This window comes from Aegilops tauschii, chromosome 2 (genome assembly GCF_002575655.3).
Source record: "Aegilops tauschii subsp. strangulata cultivar AL8/78 chromosome 2, Aet v6.0, whole genome shotgun sequence".
Lineage (NCBI taxonomy): Eukaryota > Viridiplantae > Streptophyta > Magnoliopsida > Poales > Poaceae > Aegilops > Aegilops tauschii.
Window position 1 is genome coordinate 524,748,873 of NC_053036.3, and position 11,547 is coordinate 524,760,419.

Here is an 11,547-nt window from a genome sequence, read left to right on the forward strand (position 1 = left end):
TGTGATCTTTTGGGGCAAGGTTTGCGAACACTGATGACCTCCTAATGATCAAGGCTATCCTCGAAGAATGATCATTAACAGTTGCCTTCTTTTGAAATGTTGCAAGGGATACTCGTATAGTATAAGTTTATGCTTGGACATGGTTACTTGACTAAAGGCATGTATCTCATTTTTTGCAATCTTTCAGAGGGTGTGTGACGGTCTACACGCATCAAATATTGATCTCCTGAATATTTTTATATTTCAAAGAGGGCGCATCCGGCAATCTTTCATCTTGGATCGTTCCACGAGACATGGGTTACTGTAATCTAGCAAGGCACAGATGTCGCTTTGGCAGGCATGGGGAACCATGCCTCTGGTGACGTGGCACTAACTTGTCAAAGGCACGGTCCTATGTCAGACAGGAGCGCCGCACTAGCACTGACACACATAAAATCTATAATCTACAGAGTCGCGCTTACTCCTGAAGCCGACGCACGCCAGTGCCGACTCGATTGTTTGTACTCAGACATAAACTCGTTCACGGACATGCGTTTACACGAAAGGCACGTATAGTCTGAGGTCACTGGGAGCACGGTTTGAGATTAAGCAGAGCCACGGCCATGTGCACGTACAGTCTGCCACGAAAGGAGGTAGTGCCATCTGGTCACTGCAGACGCACTGGTTTACATGCACTAGATGCACGTTCCTTGCAGAACAGGCAAGGCAGTGCCTCTTCTCTTCCAAATGTTTTTGTTCCCTGGTCGACGACCGCACATGAATGTTTTTGTAGCATCACGATAGTCACATAAAACTATCAAATTTTCAGAACAGCGGGTGCATAGCACAAAAGCATTGTTGTAACAAGCTTACAAAACGGTACAAAAGGCTTCAGCCACGTTTAGACATAACACAGAATCAGATTGGCGCAACAACATCTAACTGTACTAGCTTGAGGAACTAACTACAGCCATGTGTTCAGCAGGCACAAGTGAACGGATCTGACAAATCCAGGCATTCAACACGCCTGTATTTCAAATCCAAGCACAGATGATTGCAGCATGCTGATAACTTGAGATGGGCGCGTTTGGATACTTTATTCTCCCACAGGAACAACTTATGTTGCTGTTCGTAAAATTCTTGCGTGAAGTCTGAGGGAAAGCGAAACTTAATCCTCATGGTCTCTAGCTCCGTTGCATTCAGAATAAAGAACCTCACAAACTCAGTGTTCTTCCCGCTTTTTTCATAATCTTCCAGCGTTACTGTCTTTAAATGAATGATGTGTTCTTTGAGAAACGCACGGTGCTTGCGACGCCAAAAATTTCTTGCACCATCAGGAACGTTTCCTCCCTGAAAACACATAAAGGTTGAAAGATACTCAAGATCTATGAAGGACAAAATGAACGATAAATTCCATGACCCCCGTCCCAATCATTTCGTTGAACATTTCCCTAGATACGGATGTATGTATAATAATAATAAAAAACATGCCTAGACATTGGGTGTATCCATTGCAAACAAAATGTGAGATAAGCTTTTTGAGATGCAAGGAGTGCTCCACTATGCACGGTATGACCTTTTCATTGGGCGTGAAAATCATCACCTGAACAAACAAGTTCTCCAGATTTGGAAGGCACTTAAGCAAGTGAATGACCAGGTCCACTTGACAAGTCAAGGCCAAATACAAGGTTTTGACAGATTGCCGCATTGTAGATAGGCTGGCCGTCGCCAAACCCTTCACATAACATAGAAAATAAAACATAAAATTATTAGAACAAAAGGTTGGATGACATGAAACTACTTTCTCAAGGAAATGCAGCTGGAATTATTGTGAAATGTCAGTACAATAAGACCTGTGGAGTCAAGCGAGATCCTGAATTTGCCCAATGTCTCCAGTTTGGGTGCAGAGACGATGAATACCTCCATGTTATTGCTCTGGAGATCGTGGATCAACCTTTGAAGTGAGGGGGCATCCTCGATGATGAATTTTCCTATCTCACCACGAATGCCGATGCTTACAAGGTTAGGGGGATTTATTGTGATCCGATGCCTTTCTCTACTGCAAACAAGCAGCAGGCACTCGAGTGCAGGGCAACCAGAGTTGATCATGCTTTGCAACGAGAAGTCTGATATATCAACCTCAACAAGCGAAAGTCTCTTGACCAGTGGTAGTTCAAGTAACTCTACATAATGGTCTGGTAGCTGGCAACACGCGAAGCTCACAGTGCGCAGAGAACAGGAAAACCGAAAGACGGACTTTGGTAGTGAGGGCGTAGATGAAGAGCATGTGTGCGATAGTTTGGCAGTTTCTTTCACAAATCGTGGAAACAGGTAGTAAAACTCAAGAACCTGGAGATTTTTCAATCTGGGGGACTCAAGCCAGGCGTGGACAGTAGAGGGTCTGCATTGGAGGTAGCACGCCGGTATACAAAGGCGGAGAACTGCGCCCACATGGCTGGAGAGGATGGACTCTGGAAGGCAAGAACCATCTCCAGGAACTATTTTTCCCTGATGCCAAGTTCTGATGTATCGTATACGAGCAAGCTCCTCGCTGTAGGCAGAGACCCTACTGATGATCTCGACATGAACTGTTTCTAGGGCATTAAAAAGACGAGCGACAGGGATCTCACGGCAGTCAAGATTCAGAGGAGCGGTCGGCCAAACAGGACGCCAACGACGTGCGAGAATCCGAGTGCGGATGCCCTCCCTAGTGGAGAGATGGGAGATGACCTCACCGAGGATGGCGTCCGGGAGGTCGCTGATACGGTCCTCGCCGCTTCCCGCCGCTACCGCCAAGCCACCAGAGGACGGCGTCGCCGGTGGCGCGAGCTTCGCCCTCTTGGTGCATGGCGCACCGGAGTGGATCTCCATCTCCGTCTCCGTTGTTGGGATCGCGCTGCCTGCGAGCGCCGCTATATGTGGCGTGGATCTGAAAAGACCAAGGAAAAGGGTGTGTCTAGGGTTTCGAGATGCCGTCCGTTTGCCTTAAATAGCCGGAGCCTGGCCTCGGGCGACGAGCCAGAGCGGCGTCGCCGGAGGGGACGCCCGTCGGACCCTTGGGTTTCCGGAGTGGCGCCACGTGGCGTTCACACCAGAATACGAGGAGACACCCGTCGAAACATAACTGGGGACGGAAGGGAAGGGGAGAAGAGTGGAGGGATCCGTTCAAAATGATTCCGTTGACACTATCACCAGGAAAGGCACTGTATGGCGGCCCAGACAGCCATGCTTGCGTTTTACGTGGGGTCACGTTCGTGCGTTTATAGCGGAAACCCGTGGCAGCCGCCTCATCCTTGATTCAGTGTTTTGGGTCACAGGCACGGGCATGAAGCGCTCAAAGGCATGGTCGGTGGTATTACATAGAGTCACGCTAGCCTGTGACTCTATCAGACGAAGATGCACGGGCGTTTAGCCCACGGAGATGAACCTTTGTCTTACGCACAGCCATGGACGTTTACCCTGCGAGGCACGGATTGGCCTATAAAAGAGACGCTGTTTTTAAAAGCTTATTTCCTTGTATTTAAGAGCACGGACGTGCAGTCCATACAGACACGGTTCCGTACTGAATTGTGTCACGCTTCTTTCTTGATAAAGGCGTCGACGTTCGTGGCTGTCTGTGTTTCAGTGTCAAGGGTCACAAGCACGGGCATACAGCCCTCAAAGGCATGGCGTGCTATTATATAGAGTCACGCACAAAGGTTTTCTGATTGTATTCCGAATGAGTCAGTGGGCTCGGTTAAAAGGAGAGGCATGCACGTCAAGCCCTCGGAGGCATAGTTTGTTCTTACTCGGAGTCACGTTTGTGCGTTTATTACGGAAACCTAATAGATTCAGGCGACTGTCCTTGTTAGAATTGTTTTCGTTGTATTATTTTAACCCAAATGCATGAAGACGACTTTCTGTGTGTCAGTGTTTCAGGTCACAGGCACGGTTGTCAAGCCCACAAATGCACGAAGGCGACTTTATATGTTTAGTAGTGTCACTGTCCTTTACGCGTGTCAGTGTTTCAGGTCACATGCACGGTTGTCAAGCCCACAAACACATGTCATGTAATTATCCAGAGTCACCTTCGTGTCTCTTTGTGTTCCAAATGCATCCGTTGACTATATTACCAGCACAGGCACGGTCGGGATGTCGAGGGAGGCATGCTTGTGTTTTACGCGGAGCCACGTTCGTGCGTTGATTGCGGAAACACAACGTTTCGACGGGCATCTCCACCTACTCGGGTGTGAACTCCACGTGGCGCCGCCACGGAAACCCAAGGGTCCGACGGACGTCTCATCCGGTGACGCCGCTCTGGCTCGTCGCCCGAGGCCAGGCTCCGGCTATTTATGGAGGACGGACGGAGTTTCAAAACCCTAGCCACACACTCTTCCATCCTCTGCCCGCCGCCAGGCCATTCATTCCTCTTCCTGCTCTCTATCCTGACCCTCTCCGCCATGGCTGGTCAGGAGGAGACTACTGCGGAACCCAGTGTCCAGACACTGCAGGAGATCCAGGCTGACGAGGGTTCCTCATCTGTAAGTTCACTCTGCTTCCGCTTCATTCGTTTTTTCTTTCCTTCGGCTACTTGGTTTAGTTGTGAAATGTGAATAAGCCAGACGGAGTCTCGAAACCCTAGCCACATCCCCTTCGTCCTTCTGTCCGCCTCCAGGCCATCCACTCCTCTTGCTGTTCTCTATCCTGACACTCTCAGCCACGGCTGTGCAGAAGGAGACTCCTCCAGAGCGCCATGTCCAGTCGCAGGAGAAGATCTCGGCTAGCGAGGGTTCCTCATTTGTGAGTTCGCTCTGCTTCGGCTTCATTCGTTTTTTCTTTCTTTTGGCTACTTGATTTAGTTGTGAAACATGGATCATTGTAGTGAGCTTCATCCTAATGTTGATGAGGGTGCGTCCTGCCATCAATCTGACATCTTCTCCTTTGACCAGCTGAAGAACCTGTTCAATACTGTGGAAGACTTCGTGAAGATATCCACGAAGTTGGATGAAGAGAACAAAGCCATCATTGCACTTCTGATGGATGAGAAGGCGCAGCTCGAACTTCAGCGCGATATTAGCTGAAGCTGGAATCATACGTTATGAAGAAACAGATCGAGGAACTTTGCGCCGAGCAACCAAAAAAGAAGTCTCGCCGGACTAAGTAGACAGCAGCGACCCTGATCCTCGTATCTGAAGCTGTTAAGTAGTGCACTAAAAGTTTCTTATTTTGTCTTCCGTTACCTCGTGCCGTCAGTAACTTTGATAACAAATGTGTTTTACTTTCCTGGGTCACGTTCATTCCAAGTTTATGGGTACAGATGAACATTAACGTAATGGCCAGTTCTAGGGACGTTGTTTTTAAAAGCACGGACGTGAAGTCTCTGCAGCCAAAGTTTTTGAACCAACTAGAGTCATGCCTTGTGCACACATGAAGGCGTGGACATTCCTGCCTTTCTTTGTTTCAGTGTTTTGGGTCACAGGAAGGCATACTCGGTGGTACTACATAGAGTCACGCTAGCCTGTGACTCTATCAGACGGAGACGCACAGGCGTTTAGTGTTAAGGGTCACAGGCACGAGCATAAAACGCTCAAAGGCATGGTCGGTGGTATTACGGACACGAACTCTTGTTAATAAAAGTTCACAAGATATGAACTCTCTACGGACACAATTGCGTACTGAGTTGGGTCATGCTTTTTTCTTGATGTTACGTATATTATTCGATAGAAGCGTGGAGGTTTGTCGTTGTATGTGTCACAGTGTTAAGGTTCACAGGCACGGGCATACAGTCCTCAAAGGCATGGTATTGTATTATATAGATTCACGCTCGCCTGTCTTTGTGCCACGTTCGTTCTTTAATTGCGGAGACCCAGCGGAATTGGTTCAGATGAGAACACCCACTGTTTACTCAGTGAGGCATGGAATGGCTTATTCGAGAGACGCAGGTCTGGTATATTGCTCGCACGATCGTGAGTCCCAGAAAGTCACGGCGTGCCATTGTGTAGAATCACGTTAGTTTGTCTACGTGTTCCAAATGAATCCGTTAAACTATCCGCGAGCACAGGCACCGCCATGAAGCCCAGACAGGCATGCTTATGCTTTACATGGGATCACGTTCGTGCGTTTATAGTAGAAACCCGCGGCAGCCGCCTCATCCTTGATTCAGTGTTTAGGGTCACAGGCACGGGCATGAAGCGCTCAAAGGCATGGTCGGTGGTATTACATAGAGTCACGCTAGCTTGTGACTCTATCAGACGAAGATGCACGGGCGCTTAGCCCACGGAGATGAACCTTTGTCTTACGCACAGCCACGGACGTTTACTCTGCAAGGCATGGATTGGCCTATAAGAGAGACGCTGTTTTTAAAAGCTCATTTCCTTGTATTTAAGAGCACGGATGTGCAGTCCATACAGACACCATTCCGTACTGAATTGTGTCACACTTCTTTCTTGATAAAGGCGTTGACGTTCGTGGTTGTCTGTGTTTCAGTGTCAAGGTTCACAAGCACGGGCATACAGCCCTCAAAGGCATGGCGTGCTATTATATAGAGTCACGCACAAGGGTTTTCTGATTGTATTCCGAATGAGTCGGTGGGCTCGGTTAAAAGGAGAGGCATGGACATCAAGCCCTCGGAGGCATAGTTTGTTCTTACTCGGAGTCACGTTTGTGCGTTTATTACGGAAACCTAATAGATTCGGGCGACTGTCCTTGTTAGAATTGTTTTCGTTGCATGACATTCGTGCCTTTATTGGGGAAACCCAACGGTTCGACGGGCGTCTCCTCAGATTCGGCTGTGAACGCCACATGTCGTTGCTCCAGAAACCCAGTGATCCGACGGGCGTCTCCTCAATAAATAGTGTTGGTACCCTAGCTAATAACAACATATATCAACATTGGTCCTAGTTGCAGCTTCACAGGACCACTTATGCCACACATGGAGCACAGCCTCGGTGCATGGTTTTTTTCATGTGTCTGTGTCTAGATAAATGTCTTAAGGAAAGGCAAATTGGTTCAGCCGAACATTCCGCATCAGCCGAACTGGCTAGACCCTTTACCTCACAGCCGCACGGCCCTGGTTCGAATCCCCGTGAGGCAGTTGGAAATGCCAAAAAATTTCTATGGGTACCGACACGTGGGGTCCCCTTGTCATCCACACAAACGCGCCACCACATGTACCACATTTGGCTAAGTGCACCTAGTACTCCACATCATTTTCAACTTCTTCGTCCCCTTCTCGACAAGCGCCGCCGCCACCAGCTCCCGACGACGCATCTCTTCGCCGCCGGATCTGCGCGGCCGCCGCCAACTCTGGCAAGTAGGTGAGATCTCCCCTCATCCCCCTCGCGAATCTTCTTCCCTTCCCAAACCGCATGCGTCTCCCTCCGGGCGCGGATCTGATCCAGAAATTTTATTTGATACATGCGGTAGATGATTTGTTGATGGATATGATGGTTCTTTGATAGATTGATGGATGTCGTAGTGTAGGATCTGAGCCGTACGAGGGAAAAGAGAGGAAGCACCGTGTATTGTACTATGGTAGCGTACAATTCAACTTAGAGTTCAATATGTTCTATGTAGAATGGAGGAAGCACCGTGTCGACTGTGCAAGTCACGGTGCCGGACCAGCCTCTGTACTGCCACGCTGTTCGGCATCTACTTCCAGCCTACTTTTGTTTTTGCAGCGGTAACAATTTATATGAACCTTCTGACACTTCATTAATTTTGTTTTTTATTGATATTTCCACTAATGCATTGTGTTTGTTATTTGTTTTTATCTTGCACAGATCGTCCCATGCAATGTAAGATTGGCATTCAATGAGCTCGTCGGAGACACTGTGACCTTCGACGCTCTTGGGGGGCCGTACACTATGCAGGTCGATAAGGGGCGAACGATAACCCAGATTGGAGGAGATGAATGGGATCGTTTCATCGCCCGCCTGTGTCTTAGTGGGGGTGAATTGATCAGCTTCTCCTTCAGAGGAGAAAGGCCCAGGCTTTCTGTTATCTATCTGAATTTGATTTCCGACAGTGAGGATGAAGTTCATGAGGAGGACAATGGCGAGGATTCAGATGATGATGAGAACCCACTTGATGAAGCACTCTATGCCCAAAGACTAAGGCTGAAACGTGCAACCTCTGGGACATGCTTCCGCCACGTGAATACTACGTCGGGATGCCATTCGTGACCCGCCTCACCAGGACGAATGTTAAACAGCATCTCATGGTATGTTACTTACTGTGGTAATTACATGATATGCATGATTAATAACTGTACTAGTTGATATGATATGCATGTTGTAGTACTGTGATGATATGCCATGTGTAGAATTCATTTAGTGCAGAATTTTTTATGGTATGCATGTGTTGTAGTAATGCGATATATCCTTATGTAGTGTAGTAATATGCGATGATATGGTTAGTGTACGTAGTGAACTAATGATATGCTTAATTACTGTAGTAATTTGATGATTAGCGTCTAGTGTAGTCATGTGATGATATATATGCTCAGTGTTGAATCCAATGATATATGTGTCTTCAAGTGTATGATTTGCTGATAATTGCACGTGACATGCTCATATATCATATAAACTGTTTTCAGAAATTACCTAAGAGGTTATCTGTTAGTTGTGGCATCGAGACGCATGAAGAAGGCATGGCTGCTGGACTACGCCTTACCAGAACGGGCTCTCAGTGCCTACGCAGTGGACACGGACGGTCGCACTGTCTTCAACCGGGCGGGGTGGAAGAAGTTCCTTCATGGCAAGAATCTTCGGGTAGGTCAGGGCATCCTACTCACTGTTGCGAACACCCGTCGCCGTGACTTGAGGATGATGATCACCATCAACCTCATTTAGAACTGGCTGGGCCATGTTTCGATGTCAAATGAACTTGGTATGTTAGCTCTTGTTTCCAAGTACTTGCCGTGTATTACCGTACCTATATATCTATATATATCTAGGTTCAGTAAATGGGCCATGTATCGCTTTGAAATGAACTTGTTATGTTTGGAGCTTGTTTTGCTGTTGCCCCAACGGTTATTTGAGACTTCCTTCAACTTGAAACTGTCTTCACTTGTTGTTGGATGCTTGGTGTTGTTGCTTTATTTGAGACTTCCATCAATCCTATGGATGAGAAGGCGAAGGCGAAGCTCGACCTTCAGTACGACAAGCTCAAGCTGGACACATACGTTATGACAAGCTCAAGCTGGACATAGGCACGGGCATGAAGCGCTCAAAGGCATGGTCGGTAGTATTATTACATAGAATCACGCTAGCCCGTGACTCTATCAGACGGAGATGCACATGCGTTTGGCCCACAGAGCTGAACCTTTGTCTTACGCAAAGGCATCGTGTGGTATTATATAGAGTCATGTTCGCTTGTGTCTGTTTTCCGAATGATTCCGTCAACTCGTTTAGACGGAGAGGCGTGACTAAGAAGCCCATCGAGGCATACTTTAGTATTAGAGAGAGTCACGTTCATGCGTTTATTGCGCAAACTAAACAGAATTGGGTTCTGATATGAACACTCGCTGTTTACTTTGTGAGGCAATGAGTGGCAGATTAGAGAGACGCTGTTTTTGAAGCGCTCAAAAGGCATGGTCGTTGGTATTACATAGGCTCACGGAGACGGACATGCATTTAGCCCACAGAGCTGAACCTTTGTCTTACGCACAGCCACAAGCGTTTTCTCTGTGAGGCACGGAATGGCCTATGCGAGGGGCGCTGTTTTTAAAATCTTATTTCCTTGTATTTAAAAGCACGTACGTGACCTCCCTACGGACAGGGTTCCGTATTGAGTTGCGTCATCCTTCTTTCTTGATGTTATGTATATTATTCGATATAGAAGGCGTAGACGTTCGTGGCTATCTATATTTCCTTGTATTTAAAAGATAGCGACGGCACGCTTTTAAGCAAAGCACAAGCACAGCGGTTCCACGACAGGCACGTCTCGATTTGCAGAAACAGCACTGTCATGGTTCTACAAGACACTATGTTCTAGACTGTGCAGCGTGTTTCCACCCAAAACGTTCACCACAGAGTCACGGACATGCACAAAGGAAGTGCCGTGCAATGACAATAGACGCACAGTCTTACAGGTACAAGAGGCACGCCCGCCTCTGTATTGTAAAATACTTCAGCTAACGAGTTATTTGGAGAGGCACGGCCGTCACATCACACGTGACTGCATGTTCCAGATGATTTTAGTCGCTCGCTCTATTCACAAAAGGAAATCCAAACATATAGACGGTGCACAAAACATGAAAACTTGATAGTTTTTTGAGCTTGTGAGTTGCTTCACGGCTGAAGAGCACAAAAACAAGTTCCTGACAACCTTACAGACAATGGATAAAGAACAAGCTCGAAGTCCAAACTGGAAAGCACGCAACAACGCCTAACTCTGACAGCCGGATAACCGTTTTCAACATCCACAGGTCAATGGATCCGGCAAATCCATGATTGGACACTGGTTTGTCCAGATGTGTACTTTTAAATCCAAGTTCATATGCCTACAATACCCTGACAATATAAGACGAGCACGTCTAGAAGCCTTGTTGCCCTATTGAAGCACCTCTTCTTGATGTTCATAAAATCCTTCAGTGATGTTGTCTTGGGGGGAGAGAAACTTAAGCCTCATAGTCCCTAACTCCTTTGCGTTCCGAACAAAGAACGTTGCAAATTCAATGTTTTTGTTGCAGTGTACATATTTTTCCAGCGTTACTGTCTTCAGGCGAATGTCATGTTGTTTGAGAAACACCCGGTGCTTGTGGCGCCACTTATTTGTTACACCTTCCTCGCGGCACACTCCTCCCTGAAAATGCATGAAGAGTGAGAATACTCGACGACTACAAAGGGAGATAGAGGCCTCGAATATAGTACGCTATGCATTGTATGTGCTTTCAATGTGTCTGGAAATCGTTACCTCGATAAACAGGTTCTCTAGGATAGGAAAGCATCACATCAAGGCAACAACCTTGTTCAGATTTAATGACATGTGGATAAGTAGGGTCTTCACAGATTGAACCGCCATTGATAGGCTGACTACAGACAAAGCCTGTGACAAGCACATATCATAAAATTAGCTGGATAAAAGGTCACGTGACATGAAACTTTGGCACTGCAAAGAATGCAAGTAAAGAGTATAGTGCAAAAGGTGAGTACCTCGATAACTGTAGAGCCAAAAACAATCTTGGATTCAGGAAATCCTTCATAAAAATTACCCAAACACTCAAGCTTAGGTGCAGAAAAGACAGTTATCTGCAAGTGCCGGCTCTGAATATCGTGAATCAATCGTTTAAGTGAGGGCGCATCCTCAACAACGAGTTCACCATTCTCACAAAGGATACAGATGACTTCAACTTTGCCTGAGTTTATTATGATGCAGTGGTCCAAGTTATTGCAAACAAGCAGGAGACACTCGAGGGCAGGGCAACCATGGCTGATTATGCTTTGCAGTGAGACGTCTGATATATCAACTTCCAAAAACGAAAGCCTCTTCAGGAGTGGAAGTTTAAATGATCGTGCATACTTATCAGGTATCTGGCAAAGAGAAAATGTGACGGTGTGCAGTGAGGAGGAAAACAGCAGCGTGGAA

At 47.1% G+C, this 11,547-nt stretch overlaps 1 protein-coding gene across 1 annotated transcript; it reads right to left on the reverse strand.

The window, feature by feature from the left end:
• Nucleotides 1–1,776: 1,776 nt before the first annotated feature.
• On the reverse strand, nucleotides 1,777–2,850 carry LOC109763552 (F-box/FBD/LRR-repeat protein At2g04230-like). The gene has a single exon (XM_020322394.4). The coding sequence runs from the start codon at nucleotides 2,848–2,850 to the stop codon at nucleotides 1,777–1,779; it is 1,074 nt and encodes a 357-aa protein (XP_020177983.4).
• Nucleotides 2,851–11,547: the final 8,697 nt, after the last annotated feature.